Source organism: Parambassis ranga, chromosome 3, assembly GCF_900634625.1.
Source record: "Parambassis ranga chromosome 3, fParRan2.1, whole genome shotgun sequence".
In the NCBI taxonomy this organism is placed as follows: Eukaryota; Metazoa; Chordata; class Actinopteri; family Ambassidae; genus Parambassis; species Parambassis ranga.
Window position 1 is genome coordinate 13,241,760 of NC_041024.1, and position 18,328 is coordinate 13,260,087.

At 41.7% G+C, this 18,328-nt stretch overlaps 4 protein-coding genes across 8 annotated transcripts; 2 read left to right on the forward strand and 2 right to left on the reverse strand.

Annotated features, from left to right (window-relative positions):
• Window positions 1-5,576: 5,576 nt before the first annotated feature.
• On the reverse strand, window positions 5,577-7,748 carry LOC114433212 (transcription factor Adf-1-like). Its single transcript, XM_028401657.1, has 2 exons — window positions 7,397-7,748; window positions 5,577-7,138 (listed from the first exon to the last, which is right to left on the reverse strand). Exons 1-2 carry the CDS (start codon window positions 7,712-7,714, stop codon window positions 6,755-6,757), a joined length of 702 nt encoding a protein of 233 aa, XP_028257458.1. The 5' UTR covers window positions 7,715-7,748; the 3' UTR covers window positions 5,577-6,754.
• ccpg1 (cell cycle progression 1) lies at window positions 5,994-13,273 on the forward strand. Of its 4 annotated transcripts, none has more exons than XM_028401653.1 (11): window positions 5,994-6,065; window positions 8,053-8,142; window positions 8,308-8,422; window positions 8,536-8,615; window positions 8,715-8,886; window positions 9,009-9,104; window positions 9,591-9,911; window positions 10,142-10,218; window positions 10,416-10,514; window positions 11,118-12,382; window positions 12,522-13,273. In XM_028401653.1, the coding sequence occupies exons 2-11, from the start codon at window positions 8,083-8,085 to the stop codon at window positions 12,712-12,714; spliced, it is 2,478 nt and encodes an 825-aa protein (XP_028257454.1). In that variant the 5' UTR covers window positions 5,994-6,065; window positions 8,053-8,082; the 3' UTR covers window positions 12,715-13,273. The 4 variants fall into 4 exon arrangements, with proteins under 4 accessions (XP_028257454.1, XP_028257455.1, XP_028257452.1 ...); XM_028401654.1 differs by lacking the exon at window positions 5,994-6,065 and adding an exon at window positions 7,038-7,159; XM_028401651.1 differs by lacking the exon at window positions 5,994-6,065 and adding an exon at window positions 7,180-7,224 and having other exon boundaries at window positions 9,012-9,104.
• On the reverse strand, window positions 13,125-16,393 carry pigb (phosphatidylinositol glycan anchor biosynthesis, class B). 2 transcript variants are annotated; one of them, XM_028401656.1, is made up of 12 exons: window positions 16,043-16,393; window positions 15,837-15,966; window positions 15,527-15,644; window positions 15,350-15,367; window positions 15,088-15,218; window positions 14,864-15,004; window positions 14,728-14,779; window positions 14,442-14,653; window positions 14,008-14,072; window positions 13,714-13,933; window positions 13,426-13,603; window positions 13,125-13,341 (listed from the first exon to the last, which is right to left on the reverse strand). In XM_028401656.1, the coding sequence occupies exons 1-12, from the start codon at window positions 16,152-16,154 to the stop codon at window positions 13,228-13,230; spliced, it is 1,491 nt and encodes a 496-aa protein (XP_028257457.1). In that variant the 5' UTR covers window positions 16,155-16,393; the 3' UTR covers window positions 13,125-13,227. The 2 variants fall into 2 exon arrangements, with proteins under 2 accessions (XP_028257457.1, XP_028257456.1); XM_028401655.1 differs by having other exon boundaries at window positions 15,350-15,454.
• A 445-nt stretch (window positions 16,394-16,838) lies between these two features.
• Window positions 16,839-17,756, forward strand: pigbos1 (PIGB opposite strand 1). Its single transcript, XM_028402407.1, has 2 exons — window positions 16,839-16,969; window positions 17,438-17,756. The coding sequence occupies exon 2, from the start codon at window positions 17,476-17,478 to the stop codon at window positions 17,626-17,628; it is 153 nt and encodes a 50-aa protein (XP_028258208.1). The 5' UTR covers window positions 16,839-16,969; window positions 17,438-17,475; the 3' UTR covers window positions 17,629-17,756.
• The last annotated feature ends 572 nt before the right edge of the window (window positions 17,757-18,328 follow it).

Sequence of the window (18,328 nt, forward strand, 5' to 3'; positions counted from 1 at the left end):
CTTCCATACACGGCACCAGAGGTGCTGCTGGACGCTCCGTTCAACGAGGCCATTGACATGTGGACTCTGGGATTGATAGCCGTAGAACTGGCTGTTGGCCGTCCTCTGTACCCTGCATCGGATCCCTATAATATGCTTAAATACATCATGAGCACTCAGGGTCCGATACCAGACCACATCCTTGACCGTGGGGCTCTTACTGAGGAGTATTTCCAGCCTCAGAATAACAGGCAACAACGCTGGGTGCTCAGAAAACCAGAGGAGGTCTTCTTTTCAGAGAACAATTCTTCCCACAACCGATACTACGTCCTCCGCAGCCTTGACAACCTTGAGGCTCTGATGGCATACCTGGCAGACAGCCATCCTGATCAGCCTCATTTCGTCGATCTAATTAAACGGATGCTGCACTTGGATGCTGATCAACGCATCAAACCTATGGAGGTGCTGAACCATCCATTTTTCACTGCCATCCACCCTGGTTCCCACCCAGAGACCAGCCATGGTGTGATGAGTGTCAATACGGAGGACCTTCAGGCCAGTGAGCAGCCACCCTGCAGCCTGGCAGCAGCATCAACAATCAGTGAACAAGCTTCTGTTACCTCGCTGGCTGCACTGTTCAACGATGAAGGAGAAGATATCTCCACAGAGGTGTCAAATCCTCTGTCATCCACATCTTCAGAAGATGTCTCCATAAACATACCAACAGGCACACTAGAACAAGAGGACTCCATAGAAACAGCAGAAGGCACCAAAGAACATGGTACCTCTATAAGTGTACTAAAGGACACTCCAGACCACGAGGTCTCTATGGCAATGACAGAGGACATGAAAGAAGAAGCTGTTCTGGAGCAAAGCAACAAACATGTCTCCACAAAAACACCAGAAGACAGTGACACTTCAGATGAAGAGCAGGTTGAGAATGGCGGATGCTTTTGGCACATCATGAGAAAAATCATAGATGCCTTCTGCTGTTGCTCCTGCTGAACAACTCTACATTTTGAGCAACATGCAAACTGAAGCAAAAATAAAAAAAAATATTTTTTTAAATTAAGATGACCTCTTCTATTTATATTTGGTGTGAAAACAACCACACATTTAGAACATACACACAAAACAAAAAAGCAACCACACACAAAACAAAAAAGAAAACACACATAATAAAACACATACACACACAATAAAAAACAACAAAACACACAAAATAACAAAAACACACACAAAACAACAAAAAGAACTACAAAAACACACATCTAATAAAAAACAACAAAAACACACAAAATAACAAAACACATAACTGTCTTCGTGAGTGCTGGGTATAGGTACAAGAGTCAAAATGAGTTGATTTTTGTGACATTTTATATTTAAAGACAGAATTGTAAGGAAAGCAGAAAGTATGGTACAAAAAGAACAGACCATTTCTATCAAGTATATTATATTATATACAGGAGGGAGGTGGACCGTCTGGTGTCCTGGTGTGCTGACAACAACCTTGAGCTGAATGCCCAGAAGACAGTGGAGATGACAGTAGACTTTCGGAAAGTGCCAGCTCCATCACCCCCCCTCACCCTGACAGACCCCCCCATTTCCACAGTGGACTCTTTCCGCTTCCTGGGTACCACCATCACCCAGGACCTCAAGTGGGAGCTCACCATCAGCTCCCTCATCAAAAAGGCCCAGCAGAGGTTGTACTTCCTGCGACAGATGAGGAAACTCAAGGTGCCAGCCAGAATGATGGCTCAGTTCTACACGGCCATCCATCCTCACCTCCTCCATCACAGTGTGGTACGCTGGGGCCACTGCCAAGGACAAGCACATACTGCCGCGTGTTGTGCGCTCTGCTGAGAAGGTGATAGGCTGCAGCCTGCCATCTATCCAAGACCTGTACGTCTCCAGGACTCTGAGGCGTGCAGGTCGGATCACAGCTGACCCTTCTCACCCTGGACACGGACTCTTTGAGCCACTCCCTTCAGGCAGGAGGTTACGGTCCATTCGGACCAGAACCTCACACCACAAGAACAGCTTCTTCCCCTCTGCTGTTGGACTGTTGAACTGTAATTAATGCACTGCTCTGCACTGTCATTTCACAAGCTCACTTTAGTATAGTCACTGCATATTGATGACTATTTGCACTGTTTACTCCATCTTGCACTACTTGTACACTAGTACCACCTCACTGACCCATGTGGTACCTGTTACATTATTACATTACTACACTGTTCCATTCGTTCATATAAGGGTCTATGTTTACCATTACATCCGCCACTCATTTTATGTTCTGTTCACTGTATGTCTGTTATGTCATGTCTGTTATGCCATGTCAATTTAGCCTCGCTTTAGTTTATTTACTTAAGGTAAATAAACTAAAGCAAGGCTAAATTGACTAAATTATCTTAGTTTTATCTTATTTCATGTTCATTATTATATGTTCTTTGTATGCACCAATCACTAAGGCAAATTCCTAGTAATGTGAATCCCCCTCACTTACTTGGCAATAAACACGATTCTGATTCTGATATTCCGGGTTAGAGGTGGTAGAGAACCTGCTGGACTCCTCAGTCTGCCGGGGCAACTGCCCTGAGGACTGAAGCTCAGCATCCTGGCCCCCTCTCCTGTGGGCTTCTGATGCTGCCACCAGCTTATTCACTGTAGAAATGCCAATATCTGAAAAAAAATCTTTTTGTTGTTGTTGTTTATTTCTTTGAGATTCAGATCCTGTGTGAAAATAGTTCAAGATAATTTTAGAAATGAATTAAATTGCTTTTTTTCATAACTGTGGTTTTCTGTTGCTGTTAAACAAACTTCACTCTGGGTACAAAGGGATATTGTGAAGTTTATTTTTCTAAAGGCAATAATCATACAAGCTGCATGGTGGGTTTCAAATGCTTGAAAAAACTTGTAACTTCAGGTTAACATCCAGCAATACATTCAAACTACATTCAAACACATGTTGCATTAATATTATGCCTTGTGTTAAAATGTCAAGTTACAGTATAGTATAGTTACAGTTATAGTATTTCTCTTCCACAGATGTTTTCATGTTGCCTGAATAGATCCTGTCTTTTGGCTCTATGTGGAAACGAGCAATAATTAGCCAGGGTCAGTGCAAACACCTGTGTGAGTGTGCATGGCCATGAATAAACATATGTCCCCCTTAAGTCCAAATAATGATGCTTAGTTAGTGAACAAACTACAATTTATTAATTACAGTTAAATTATTTGATTTTATTGAGGAATAATGCATCCAATTAATATTTTTTTATGGATTCAATTTTAAGGAGTTTGTAGAATAGATTTTCTAAGTGTTATCAGATGTGTGTGAGGATGTAATGCTGCTTTTTGATGTCTTCCTACATATGACTAAATGGAAGGGAGAGTCCAGTCTGTTTGGTTTATTTGTTTGGCTTTATTAAGGAAATGCAGTGCTGCTGTTAAACAGTAATATGTAATGTGTGTCCTGGTAAGACAACTTCAGACGAATCAATCCCAGTGAGTGAAGTGAGCAGCGTGTGGTTTTGCCTGTGGTAAATGACAAATGAATATAGAAATGCATCAAATAGTTGATATAGTGCTGCAAATATAGAGTTTCAACTTTTGTTAGTTCATTTACAATATATCTACATTTTCAGAAAGCTTTAGTGTAAATTGCTAAAATATTGTGTTCATTCCCTAACTGTGCTCTAAAGCTTCTACATTTTGGATTAAGCTGGCAAACAGAAAGTGCTGTGTTTTTGCTCAGGAGTCAGCAGAGTCTCCTGTTCACAAGCCAATGTGAATAGTATCAAGCCTTATCTAAATAATGTAGTCTATGTCTGAGTACAGAGAGTCTGTCAGGTCCTCTTCACTCGAGTCCTCTCCTTTAAGGCACATGGACCCTAGTCTGTCAAAAAGTAGAGCAGCATAAACAGTGGTGAGAGACATTGACATTGTAGATTCTTAATAAATTCAAAATTCAGCATGTCAAAACATTTATAAGCTTATATAGTGTTGGGGAGATGTCTACTAGAGGTAGCATGCTGACCAGTTGCAGCAGCCGAGGGCTGCTAGCTGAGGTCGTGCAACTTGTCCAGCATCATAATGCAGCTTTGTTTTGGATGGTTTTTGAGCTGTACAAGTGTTTTGTGGTAAATACTGATGTATCTGGGTTCAAATGTAGTAAAAAAAAATCAGTCCAAGAGGAGAAAGGTACCCTACAGCGCTAATGTTCTGTACTCACCCCAGGTGCTGGCAGTGGAGATCTCCTGCACAGGGGTATTGTTTTGTGGGTCCATCATCCTGGGTGACCCAAGACAACAGCGCCATCAGGTGGTTGGAGGCACCAAAGCAGCGTTCACGCTCTATGGGCTTGGCCGAACAGACAGAGAAGTGCAGGGCTATATGCACACAAGGACACACAGATTGACTTTCTGTGATGATGCAGAGAAAGACTGACTGATTGTGCTGTGGTGTACCTCTATGAAAAGTTTAGAAATGAGAACAAAACATTCTTCAGTCTAATGGAGATAAGCCTAAGCAGAGCTTTAATGAAATCAATGATTCTCTAAGCACAGCTGCTGCTTAAATATGAATGAGATCAGCAGGTCAACTGCTCTCTGATAGCAGTGAGAAGAGTCCCTGTTATCACTGGATGTTTCCATGCCATGAGTTTTTCTGTGCTAGATGCACTATGATTCATTCTCTGCTCAATTTGCACAACAACTGATGTAGCACACATGCACATTTATATGTATATAGCTTCATTTACTTCCAAAGTTTATATTTTGTGTACTTTTTTTGCATCTTTTTGCTCTTCAAATCGCTCTTTGGCAAATGATTGTATTTTGACTCCTTAAACCTTTATGGCATTCGGTGTGAGCAGCAAAGTAAGTTCTAGTACTTGTGTACTAGTAATCATGTGCTCTCAGGGTTCGTCTCAGGAAAAGGACATGGAAGAATCCAGGCACTGTGTTTCTGGATTACAGTGTCCACGAGGAAGACATCAGCATTTCTTCCAGGGCCGGCCCAGGGGCCTCCTACCAGCCTAGCTTGGAAAGGGGACTCCTCAAGCTTGAGGTGGAAATGTCTTTTCCCATCTTGAGTTGAGTTGAATTAATTGAGTTCAGGCGATATTGCATGACAAATACAGCGGAGGAGGCATGAACAGTTTGTAGATACTAAACCTGCAAACTATCTTAATTCATGGTAAAAATGCTTGTTTAAATCAGATTCACCTGTTAATAATTTCAGTTCTCATGGCATGCACATAATGTATGCCGTTGGATGATTGTGAATACTAGGACACATGTGTAGGGATTTATTGTCAGTTTTAGTGCACTAGGTGACCAACTATACATTCATACAAATACTGAATGGAAGCTGGTTTAGCTACCACTAAGTTAGGGGTAAATCAGTGTGAGCTGCTCCACCTTCTGTGGTAAGCCACTTGATAAAGGCATGGAAGTAGGAGAAAGACTTACAGAGGAATTATTTCTGTTGTAGGGAAGTAAGATGGTTACTTGCTGGTTAATTTGAATAATATAATGTTGAAATGAATGAACAACCCAAGTTCTAAATCTGCTAATAAAAAAAGACTCATGCAGTTAGTAGTATGTACATGTTTTAATCTGTTGGTTATTTATTTTAAACAGTTGATCAAAAAGAGAACAGCGTTCTTCATGACAAAACAGACTTATAAATAGATGTTTGTGATGAAAATTATGGTCAGATTTTGACCAAACATTGTTAACTTCAAGGTGTTTTCCACCTCTTCAGTCATACAACTCGTGTCAGCCTTGACAACAGACGCATCTGGTAGGTCAGGTAGGTCTGGTTAGCCAGTCGAAGCCGTACGCACCCTTTTTCTGCATAAGGTCCTCCCCCCCCCTCCGAGCCTGTTTTGCAACCTAAGTGAATCATGGGAGATGTAGTTCCACGTTCCAATGAAGCCCTCATGCAGCCAGTCCAGAAACCCCACTTAAACTACAAATCCCAATACCGCGGTGTTATGTGTAACCTGGGCCCGACTGGCTGTAATAACTAGGGGTTGCCAGCTTGCCGACGGCTGCTTCGTAACGGGATACAAAACAAAGGTAAATTCTTGGTTTTTGTGTGTCGTTACATTTATCGGCTGTGAAAGTGGCAGTCACAGTCGGTAGGACAGCAGTTGTGTTTAGAGAAGACATTTGCAGAATAGACGTTTGTACTAAGCTTGTTAAATTAGTAAAGAAGCTGCTAAACAAATTAAATGTTGGTATTTTTTGGTCAGTGAACACAAATAAAAGCTGCTTCAGTTAGGAGAGAATTCTAAACAACTTGGCGTGTTTCCATTAATGCGGCTGGTAATGGTAACTTTGCATCATCAGCTGTGTGTTATTGTGGGGAAAATGAAACTCGCAAAAACAGAGCGTGAGTGGCGATTGTAGGCGTGATTATCATGAGCTCTCGACAGCTTCACGAAAGAAACTGTCGTTTACTTAACTAGTTTTAAAAGCTTATTCTCAGCTCGGTCGCATGTAAACACACACAGACAAAAAAAAACATTAGCCGAACGGCCATTTTGCTAACTGCATCTCCATCCGGGGATGTTTGCATTCAGCCGCGCACGCGGGTTTGTTTACATCTGTGACGCTGGTGATGTGTTCTCACAGGAATCTCAGCGGATAGAGGTAAAGATCGTGACCGGTCCGGTTCGTGGCACAGCGACAGCAGTCAGCTTTGAGTTTTTTTCTTTAGGTGTTTCTCCTCTTATCTGAAAGCATGTTTCACTTGTAACGAACTCCTATAAGTCCTCTGCAAGAGGCAGAACTGATGGGAGAGTAAAAATCTGGATGACCTTTAACATGGCATCAAATCTTCGTTCACTCGGCACCCTCCTCATCAAATCGGCCACAGTCTGGCCAAACCTGGAGCACTCATCATCGGTGTCCTGTGCCAGTCTGTTTTGGAGCTCCGGTTGCTGGTCACTGATCTCAGACAGCTGTTTTAACCACTGATCATGATCTCTGCGTCTCCCTTTTTGTCCCATCCGAGATAGAGGAGATGGTTGAGTGGATGGCGGAGGTTGCTCTGATGGTCCTGAGGTGAATTGCTCTGCTGACGGCGCTGGCGATGACTCCGACGACGAGTGAGCCACACTTGGATCCACCGAAGAAGAGCTTTCTTCCTGTGAAGAGCAGAACGTTAGGTCTTTGTTTGGCATGGATTAACGGAGCTATAAAACGGCATACGTCCTTTGGCAAGCATAACATGGTCGTGTTTATTTTCAGAGATAACGCGTATTTTATGTTATCGTCTATTATCTTTTGCATTACGTTTGGGACAGACTGAAGGCAGAAAGCTATGTGTTTATCATGGCTTAGCATTACTAGCTTAGCCCGCAAACCGACAGGCGACCGCGACAGAAACAGAAACTTATATTTACCTTGATATCACAACTTGAGTCTTTCTCTCTGTGTCTCACGTGAGGATCCAGCCACGACAAAAACATGTAGAAAGCGGGGACTCTTTTTCCTGCTGTCCTCCCGCTTCGTAACACCATCCTCTTTCGCAGACGAACGTACTTGTCCCTCAGGTTCTTCCACTTCTTCATGCACTCCACCACATCTATACCAACGTTCTTAGAAATTTTCTTCCAAGAATTCTGTGCCATCCGACTGTCTTTGTAATGTGGTGATGATGAGTTGAATAAATTATCGCATTTCCTCACTTCTGCGATGAGTCGTTCCGTGATCTGGTCCATGATCACGCCCGTAGTCAACAACAAGTTTTAAAAATGGCGGCGCAGTAGTGCGATGTCCGAAATAGCGGAAATACGTTGCTACCAAGATAGCCAGTCACAGAGCTTGCGGTCTGCGTCGCATCGAAGCATAGTTTAATTTTTTTGGAAGTGTGCGTCAAATTCACGCGTAGGGGTGTTGTTGTTAATATGCCGCGCCGCAGAGAGCTACGCGGAGGGTACGCCGTCGCTTCGACGCAGAAGTATAAACCAGTCTTAACAAACATTTGCCTAAAACTGTTGCTATTATGCTTGTAACACAACGCATTGGATCACATGCTAACCCCCTTTGTCTCCTGTAGGCGTCTTTATATCGTGGGCTGCTGACAAAAATGTCAGAGACATCAAGTGATGCGGAGTCTTCTGGTGGCTGGACCATTATTAGCAATGAGGTATAAACCCTTTCTGTTATTTCTAGCGGGACATATGTTTATTTGTTTCCAAAGTATTTGTGGTCTGCCAAATCAAAGCTGGGCTACTAGAACTGAGGAATATATGCAGTAGTTGTAAATGTGACCTGAGAAACGCAGTTTGATTGTTGATTGTTGGGTTTACAGGGTTCAGATATTGAGACGCTGGGCTCAGAGGCTGCAGTGGAATATGGAGCTGGGCTGTTAGAGCGCCCTCCAGTGGAAGAGCCGGAGGTGCAGGATGGACAAGCTTTGACACTAGGTGCTAAAAATCTTCTCATTGCTTTTTCTTGCCTGGGTTAAATAATTATGACAGTTATAGTCAGTTAAACCAGTTTCATCCATCTAAACTTTATAATTGCATTATATTTTCAGCTGTGTGTGTTGAAGAACAGGCTGCTGATTCACTAGATGACACTCTAGAAACTTTAGTTGAGACACTGTGCACCACAGAGGTAAAGGAAACTTTAAATACTGTTTATTATTAAATCAATGTAAATAATTCAGAGCTCTTTGTAGCCTTTGATTTATTGTCTCAAAATAATCATCTGCAGGCCAGTGAGGAAGCTGCAGGGAAACAGCAGATGTTGTGTTCCAGTGATCACTCTGACATTGTAACCCTGGGAGACGAGCATGCTGAAGTGGAAGTGGGGGCTGCCACCCATGAGGAGTTTTACCTTGGCACCTCCTGCAGCAGCCATTATGCCTTTACCGCTGCTGAGACTGGTAGGACTACAAGTACATGTTATAGATACACAGTTTCCCCTGATGTTAATCCTGCTCATAGCTATTAGTAAATGCAGACAAGTTCAGCACAAAAATGTTTCTTCTCTGCCTGTTTGCCAAAGCAGGTTTGTTGTTGAGCCACTGGAAACTTCCACAGAGTTTGCTGAATTTAAGCTACCATCTGAGAAGTCAGCTCACTGGAAGCCGCTCTGTTCCAGGTGGCCTGATATGAATGAACTGAAATGAACTGAATCTAATATGACAATGAGCTTGGTCAGTGATGCCCAGTACTAATCCTGAACAACTGTGAGCAGATAAAAAGCTCACAGGCAGCTCTGTGTTTGAGCAGATTTTAGCTTTTCAGCATGAGAACCTAGACAGCAACTCATTACTGAGTTTTCATGAGCTCTGTTCTGCTTAAAGACACACGATGAGACTTATTCCCTCTCTTGTTGATCCTAGATTAATGATTCCAGTGCTCAGCACCATGTTTGTCTTTTTAAAAAAATCAAGTGTAAAACTAACATGTTTAGTGTATAAGCAGTGACATGTCAGGTCCCAAACTTTTATTGTGTTCTGCATGATTAACTGCACTTTTGTGTGCTCTCTGAACCTGCTGATATATTAGCATGTGCCTTTCATTCTGTGAATGTCTTTGGACCAGAGACTCCCTCTGACTTTAACATTTCATGTTTCAAATGCAGTTTTCCCAGTGCAGCAGCCATCACTGACAAACTCAAGCAGCAGTGAAGATGAACACGCTTCCAGCACTGTCACACGAAGACGAAGGCTGAGGAAGAACACCACAAGTGTTGCGACAGAAGAGGAGGATGAGGAGGTGTTGCCGGAGTCACACCACAGTGAGGAAGATAAGGATGAGGAGGTGAAAGAAGAGAAGGAGAAGCTGACTAAAATTAAACAAACTGCTGCAGCAGTTTTTCAAGGCCGGTGGCGCAGCATCCTCACCACATGCATCCTGCTTACCATCTTTGTGGTCATCTGCATGGGCTTTGGCCACTTTTTTGGTGAGAGGACACTGATTTCATCATTTTTTGGAAAGGCTTCTTGTTAGAGATACTTTTGTTGTGCTCACTGTTTATCAGTTAATGTTCTCTCAAATCAGCTAAGTGTAGATTTTGTGTGTGTACCTTTTGTTTCTTATTACATTCTGGACATTATAGATTACTGAAGACAGCTACTTCACCACTTGTATGTTTGTTGTAATAGCATTGTCTGTATCCAATCTGTGTTACAGGTGCAACCCATGGTCCAGCAGAAGAGTTCTATTACCAGGGCATCCACTATGATTACCTGGAGGATTTTATGTTCCAGGTCAGTAACAACATACGTCACAACTCCAGGAACATTTAGCTAAATTGTACCTTTGTGTTTGTGGGAATGCAGGTCAGTCACTGTGTAAATGAGTAAACAAGTACTGCCAGAATTTCTGACTGACTTTATGTTAGGGTACAATTAAATAATTGCTGCAAAAGGCATCTGAATATGGATGTTGTCGTTTTTCCTCTAAGGACCATGATGAGCAAAAGGTAATTTCAGAGCTCACAGAGACGAATGAGAAGATAAAGAGAGAGAACCAGGAGCTGAAGATGAAACAGCTGCACATTCAGGTATTTTGGACACCAACAGGAAATGTCAAAACTGTTAAAATGCTGAGAATTTGCTTAGAGATCATTTTATCATCACTTTTTTTCCTTTTTTTGGGAAACAAAATACGGTTTTGACAGAAAAGTAGACACTACAACACAAAAGGAAAACAAACAAGGCCTGGGAGAAAAGAAGAGTATAGTCTTTCTATCTACGTGTGTCGCTTTGGGTTCTGTATAATTTCCGCTTTTTCCATTTGTCATCCAGTTGTGCTTCTTGTAGTTTCAGTTTGTGTTAATTCATCCATTTTATACATTTCATCAACTATTTGACAGCCACTGGTTCCTTGTCGGTGTCTGTCTTTGCCCAGTTTCTTGTGATAGCTTTATTTGCTTTAACAATTTGGATACCATTTCCCAGAATAAGGTTATTTTCGGACACTTCAAGAACACGTGTGTGGTTAACATCAAATGTTCCACATTCTCTCCAACATATCTGCTGATGATGTAATTTCTTACATTTATTTAAACACTAAAGGTGAAAAGTATCAGATTTTTCTAGAATTTCCTCCATATATAATACAGTGTAACTGGCGCTGATGGCCATCTTCTTTTTCCCCCTTCAAGGCCCAGAGAGATCATATGGAAATGTTGCTGAAACAGAAGGCGGAAGAGAGGACAAACATCATGTCTCAGCAGCAGGGGCTGATGGCTGAAAACCAGCGGTTAAAAAGTTCACTGGAGCACGAAGAAACATCTTCGTCTACTTTACAGGAGGAGCTGAGAAATCTGCACTCTACGATTAGAGATCTGGAGGCAAAGGGAGCTGGAGCAGACTCTCTGTCATCAGAAAACCAGAAACTGAAAGACCAGCTCGAGGAGAAGAGGCAGCTGATCAGGAACTATCACAGCCAGAAGGAAGACATGAGGGCTGAAGCACTGACATTAAGAAAGAAGCTGGACAAAGAGAGGCAGATCACAGAAGAGCTTAGGAGGGAGCTGAATCACCTGAGAAGCCAGGAGGAAGGGTCCGAGACAGAGGAGCTGCAGTCACGTCTGATGGAGCTGGAGAAGAGGCTGAGCTTTGAACAGCAGCGCTCTGATCTGTGGGAGAGGCTGTATGTGGAAACCAAAGAGGAACGAGCCAAAGGAGACACAGAGTCCAAAGTGAAGAAAACAAAGGGAATGGCGGGGACAGTGAAAGAAACCTTTGATGCTGTGAAGAACTCCACTAAAGAGTTCGTCCACCACCACAAAGAGCAGATTAAGAAAGCCAAAGAGGCTGTGAAGGAGAACCTGAGAAAGTTTTCGGATTCTGTGAAATCAACTTTTCGACACTTCAAGGATTCAGCATCTACCATTTTCAACAAAGCCAGAGGTTTTTATAAGAAGAGAAATGATGAGAATAGAAAAGACTCATGGCAACACAGATCACACAAGCCTCATCACAGGTCTGACTCCTTCCAGAGTGACCACAACACACGGAAATCTGGAAATAAGGTTCACGAGGACCAAGGACAGAACAGCCACAGAAGCCACATGAAGGGATGCTCTGGGGTTTTCAATTGTGCCTACCAGGAGTCTATGAGTCTCTTTAACAAAGCTATGGAGCCAATCAGAGCTGATGAATTCTACCAGCTGCTGCAGAGCTACCTACAGCAGGAGGTTGATCACTTCCACCACTGGAAAGAGCTGGAGATGTTCATCAACAACTTCTTCCACAATGGGCTGTTCATCCATGATCAGATGCTCTTCACAGACTTTGTAAGAGATGTCGAGGACTACCTGACAGACATGCACGAGTACCATGGCCTTGACATGTTTGGAGATCTTGATGATTTCGTTTACAAGCACTTCTTCGGAAAAGCATACAGAGAAAGTTACGGCCCGAGGTGAGTGGACATAATTTGAGTGTCTTAAATTTTGTCCTCTTCAGACAATGACTCTTTCTACTCTTACAACAAGTTGACAGGTATTAGTTGGGGTGGTGATGCAATTATTTTGACGTTGCTCTCCTTTCGACTCGCACAGTGGCCCGTTTGAAGGACCAGAGACGGACTCAAAGGAAGAGGTGAGGGCAAAACATCATCAGCGTAAGCAGCAGGGAGCCAGATCTCGACCACACCGTGAACGCAAGTGTAGCCGAAGAGGAAAAAACTCAGACAGACCCATGACAGACGTAAAAATAGAACTTGGACCGATGCCCTTTGACCCTAAATACTGAAGACATCTCATCAAATGTTAATGTAAATGCTGCAAGTTTTAATTTTGGTTGCATTTAGATCAAAATCTAACTTTTTGTATGTTTGCACAATATTTACTTTTAATGCTACTGAGTATCTTTGAGCGGTTAGGTTGTGGTTGTTTTTCCAGCACACTTAATGAAAGTTAATTTCAAATCTTAAGCATTATCTAATTTCTGGCCTTTCAACTACAGCACTTTTATCAAAATACACATTGACTAATGTATTTGGAACTTCAGCGCTACGTCTGTGTAAGGTTGTACGGTTTTTATTTGCTGCTACAACATACAGGTATGTGAGCTGTAAGCGTTCATCTAACATTCCACCTCAAGCTTGTTTAACTGGAACTGGCAAGTTGTTTTACTTTTACTTGTCATGCATTTGAAAGGAAAAAAATCTGAATATTTAATTTAGGGCAACATTGAATAATTTAATTAAAAATGACATCTTAAGTTTAAAATGTCTATTTCAGAGCACATCCTGTTCAGTGTTTGTCAGTGCCTTTCATAAATAAAGATGCTTCCTCCAACTCTTCCCTCAGGAAACTGAGTGTGAAATAGCTCTGCTGTCCTCATAAAGTTATTTCCTTGTAAAAACACAGAAATGTCCTACAAAAAAACAAAAGAACAAGCTCAGTACAATTCAAACATACATATTTATACAAACACATAAAAATTAAATGCATGCCTTACCTTTTCCAACACATCAAAGAAAACCAAATGAGTTGGCAGAGAAGATTTGTATGGAAAGGATGTCCTGAGCCAGAGAAGAGGATCATCGTAGAATCTCTCAGCTTCATCAATGTACCCCTCCTCTCCAAGATCAGGGGGACACTCAAGAAACCGCATCTTTATAGGGCAGTGGACGTGGCTACAAAGACATGAGGAACATAAGCTGTTATAAAGTATCTTGAACAAGGAACAGCAGCACCCTGCAGAAGTTACATACTAAATACTGTAACATGGAAAAATTAAACACACCTGTAGAAGGGTGTTGAGTGGCAGGGCATGAGAAAGAGGACATCAGGCAGTGGATGGGTGGGGACACTGCTGACATCACAAAGAGTCTGTAGGTGGCTCATGACATCCAGAGTGCCTCTCTGGTGAATCAGGCCGGTGTAAAGAGCGGGAACCAGGTTGGCCACTAACAGGACAGTCGCTGCAGGTCGACGCCACGCTTTCAGGTGGGCCAAAGATGTCCCTGAAGAAAGAAAGATGATATCAACGCAACTGGAAAGAAAAGACAACATACAGCAGTGAAACAGAAAGACTTACCACAGAAGAACATACAGAAGGGAAGCACAGGATAGATGAATCTGAACTCTTTGTGAGGAAGCAAACTGAAGATAAAAAAATAACAGCATGGTGCATGGTTAGCATGGTGACCAGCATGACCCACGTCCAGCTTTTGCTGCACTTACAGGTACCCCTTCTGACCAATCAGGAGGAGGCTCTCAGTAATATTATGCCACATGATTCACACTATAATTCTGGTCTGCAGAACACAGCAGGATGAAGAACATTTTGTTTGTTTGTGTGTCCATTTTATTTACACGTTCTGAAACTATGTGAATGCTCCACAGGATAACGTTACGTATGAGACGGCATTACCGGTAGATTGATATTTTTTAATATTCTATATGTTAATTTCTTAACCTTCTGCTCAATAATTACAAAACGCTATACAATATAATGTGTTCATTTTTTACCTGTAAATGATGAGGGTCCAGACAACAGCTGCCAGAAAGACTTTGTATCTTCTGAAGGCAAGGGTGCACCCATGAAGGAAGAAAGGAAGGTGGGGGCCGATGACAACAGCAAACCCCTGAGTGAAGTACCAGTGCCAGGGGTGAGAGCCATAGAAATCTGCCACTCCATGGAAGATGTTAAACTTGATGAAGTTGTACTGAACCAGGGTCCACTGGAACACAACAAAGCAGCTGTTACAATTTACTATGAGTACAGGAGTCACTGGATGTGTCTGAGGTTTGTTACCTTCTCATAGAACACACAGTCAATCCCTGTGGACATCAGCACAGCCAAAACCCTGGAGGAGAGAAGACAATTATCTGATGAGGGAAAGAGGTGAAAACAGTCCAGGTTTAGCAGGTATGAGGCTGAAAGTACAAACCCTATGGGAAGGTAGTTATGAGTGATGAGTCTCAACTTGTTGTCCTCCTGCCAGAAATGATACATCAGCAGAGGAAACCAAACGATCAGAGCAGTCGGGCGAACAACCACAGCCAGAGACACCAGGGACAAATATTTCTTACTGAAAAACAACAAGTGTGTAAATTCATTCTGGTTTAAGGCATTTTGATAAATACAACATAAATGTTGTTAACAAGCAGAGACCTGCTGTGTGTTTTGGACCCAGGAAGAGGAAAATAATAAAGAGCCAGACAGGTGACGGTGGTCTCTGTGCTGTTGGTCAAAGTCCTGGTGCAGCAGAACCAGGTGAACCAGGAACACATGTGACAGAAGAACTGGGGTAAAAATAAAAGCAGAGTGACAGCTGTTCATTCTTCTGTTTGTTGTCCTCACTGTTCATCAAATTATCATTTAATTATAAACATTATACAGCCAGTTGTTTTATGAATCAACTATATTTTCTTACCGTCCATTTTGCAGTGTCCTGGTTTTCCAGCGTTCGGATGAGAAAGAAAAATTTGACATCAGCAAATGCAGCCAAGAGTGCCTGAATAACTCGTGGAAGCCAAATCTGCAGATTATAATAAGAGGACATTCAGCAGACAGATGGACAGAGAAAGAGACAGACAGATGATAGACTCACCAGCAGATAGACTGTGTCATGGTGTATCAGGTGTAATATCTTGTAGAGGAATGCAAAGACAAGTGGATATGAGAATCCTCTTATTCCTGCCTTCCACTCCCAGGTCAGATACCCATAGGTTGCATTGTTAAAGGTGTAACAGTATCAAGTAACAGTACAACCTGCTGTTTCATTTTCAGAAGAGGATATACTTAGTTTTCTAAGTATAAATCAATTGAATAAATCAAATGTCATTTGAAAATCATAAAATGATAGATGTGATTTAATGAGCACCCTGCAGTCCAGCCACACTGTTAACTCCAAAGGATATTTGTAGACCATGCGGTGTGAAACCTCCAGAGACTGCCAGTACTCATCAGGGACGAAGCTGGTCTGCACCAGGAAGCAGTTTATCAGTCTGAACAGCACACAAAACACAGCAATCCTGACTCTCAGCGCACCTGTGGAGTCCAGAAAGCAGATTTATTTACCACACACGCACGACCATAATAGTTTTTGTGGTAATATTGGCCGCACCGTTGTTAAGAGGATTTCCGTCGTCTTTTGAGTACAGCTGGGATTTTCGTTTCCTCAGCTTCACGTCCTCGACTTTGTTACCAAACCTGAGCCGTGAGCGGATGTTCTCCATCGCGACATTTTACCTCATAGCTCACCTGCTCAGATGAGACTCAGGTGTGCTCCGTCTGACTCGGCACAACGCAAAGAATTCAAACTTTTAAAAACACATCAATTAATCAGCTGCTGGTTCGTTGCAGCGTATAAACAATAGTCACGTTTATTTACCAAACAATTTAGACAGGTATTTTTTTAAACTTCCACTGAGCGCCTGTAAACTGGCAAAAGCATTTCAGCCGCACTTCCGCACTCAAATCCATTTCCGGCGATCATTGACTTCAGAATAAAAGCTCATATTCTTTCACTGTGTTTAAATGTACACATTTCAACATACATTCAAATTTCAAGATTTAAAGTTTTCCAACACTGTAGCTCTTGATGTTATACCAGTACAAAGCTGTATACTAGTACAATGCTTTCAAATAAAAATTTAGAAGTCATAGTTTTTCCATGTTCAGTGTCCCAGAATATTAAGCGGTATTTTTACCACTAGAGGTTTTATTTTTTTATTTCCTGTCATCGTCATCGCCATCATCATAGCTTTTGTTGTTTTACAGAAAATATGTTTTCTCTTTGTAATGTTAGTTTGATGTGTCCACCTTATGCAAAGTCATAGACCTTTGAAGCAGGAAGCGTTTGAGGGCATCCACCGCTGGGTGGCGCCATGTAGCTGCTGACAGTTCTACAACAATTCAGAGTAGAAGAAGAGCGGTCTCCTGTTGTATATAAGAAGGTGTCCTGCGCTTGTTTCTTGTGTCTTTAGGTCCTTGTTTTTCTTTTCTGTCTGTGTTTGGAAAATACAGATACGTCGTATAAACCGCCTCCACGGTGAGTCATGAATGACGCAGATATTTACCGCTAAAACAGCTTAAATATAATATTTTACTTGTGTTCGGCAAACGGCTAAACCCGCAAAGCTAACAATTGAAACTGTTATTATATCCGGTCAAGATTTTTCAAAATAATATAATATTGTATATTATATTTTAGCTGGCAATATTCGACAATTTAATAATAATAATTTCATTTACAAGAGTTTGTTTGCTGGGCAACCAAACTAATAATGAAGTATTGGCTAAACTCATTATTCACAATGTTCATGGTGAAACTAACAATAACAAACAAAGTAATAATTTCAAGTATTGTGATGTTAAATCTCATTCATATTCTTGTGCTTAAAAAGATGAGAGAGTATGCATGCTTGTCTCATATGCATATTATACATGCTTAATAAGCATTGTTGTACAAAAATTTTGTATTATTGTACCTTGAATAACACGGTTTCTGTTCCCTCAGGACCACCTGGTGTCTAAAGATTGAGAAGAAAAGAAACCATGTTTCGGCAAAGACTTCCTTTCACACAGCTGGCCTTTGCCGCAGTGCTTGGTGTCATTGGTGGAGTTTACATCTACAGACCTTATTTTGACTCAAAGACCTCAGGACAGCAAAACCAGGATGTGCCAAAGAAACAGAAAGAAACAGACTGAAACAATTCATCTTACCTCCAAGAAATGAAGTCAAAGACTGCTGGACTGTCACAGCTGGAATCCATGCTTCTTTGGGTTGTTTTCTGTGATTGTAAATGTATAGAATAAAGTACCATATTTAAAAACTTTCTGAATGTCAGTGTGTATCCACAGGAGTTTGTAAATCACTCAGTCAGGTGCCGAATGTGGATGAATAAGACAAATAACAGAGTGAAAAACACATTTACCAGATGTAAGAAAAAGAATTACCAGAAAATTATCAGGCTGTTATCTTACAGAGCACATATTTGTATATTTTTTAACAAATCTGATCCATGGAGCCCCACATGACTTAAAGGACCTGATCAACACTAAATAAAACCTCCACATGTCCGTCCTGTTGTGAATGAGGACAATGACTGGACATGACTCGCCTGATACGAGTACACCTGGGAGATGTGAGCACTAGGTGGCAGTACAGGCCTTAAATGCTCTTCACATCTCTCAGTGTCAGTTTTGTCTGAGTTCTCAGCAGACTGAGGTGTGTTCAGCCTGTTAAAAGCAATCCCAATGTAAGAGCAATTCATATTAAAAGATAGAAGTCAAGAAGCAGTGTGATTATGGATAATACAGAAATATTCTGAGCAGAGAAGGCTGATTTTTCTGTACGAAATCTCAACAGGAAAGGTTTTGCATGTTTTCCTTGATTAAATGGTGAGTG

Excerpts from the sequence above, each read along its gene's own strand:
- ccpg1 (XM_028401651.1), top strand. Across the intron at positions 9,105-9,590 it reads TGGAAGCCGCTCTGTTCCAG|TTTTCCCAGTGCAGCAGCCA; the intron begins GTGGCCTGATAT and ends TTTCAAATGCAG. Across the intron at positions 10,515-11,117 it reads TGAAACAGCTGCACATTCAG|GCCCAGAGAGATCATATGGA; the intron begins GTATTTTGGACA and ends TCCCCCTTCAAG.
- LOC114433212 (XM_028401657.1), bottom strand. The coding sequence starts at position 7,714 with ATGGACCAGATCACGGAACGACTCATCGCAGAAGTGAGGAAATGCGAT. Across the intron at positions 7,139-7,396 it reads ACTCAAGTTGTGATATCAAG|GAAGAAAGCTCTTCTTCGGT; the intron begins GTAAATATAAGT and ends TGCTCTTCACAG.
- pigb (XM_028401655.1), bottom strand. The coding sequence starts at position 16,154 with ATGGAGAACATCCGCTCACGGCTCAGGTTTGGTAACAAAGTCGAGGAC. Across the intron at positions 15,455-15,526 it reads ATGACACAGTCTATCTGCTG|ATTTGGCTTCCACGAGTTAT; the intron begins GTGAGTCTATCA and ends TATAATCTGCAG. Across the intron at positions 13,604-13,713 it reads CACTCAACACCCTTCTACAG|CCACGTCCACTGCCCTATAA; the intron begins GTGTGTTTAATT and ends ATGTCTTTGTAG.
- pigbos1 (XM_028402407.1), top strand. The coding sequence starts at position 17,476 with ATGTTTCGGCAAAGACTTCCTTTCACACAGCTGGCCTTTGCCGCAGTG.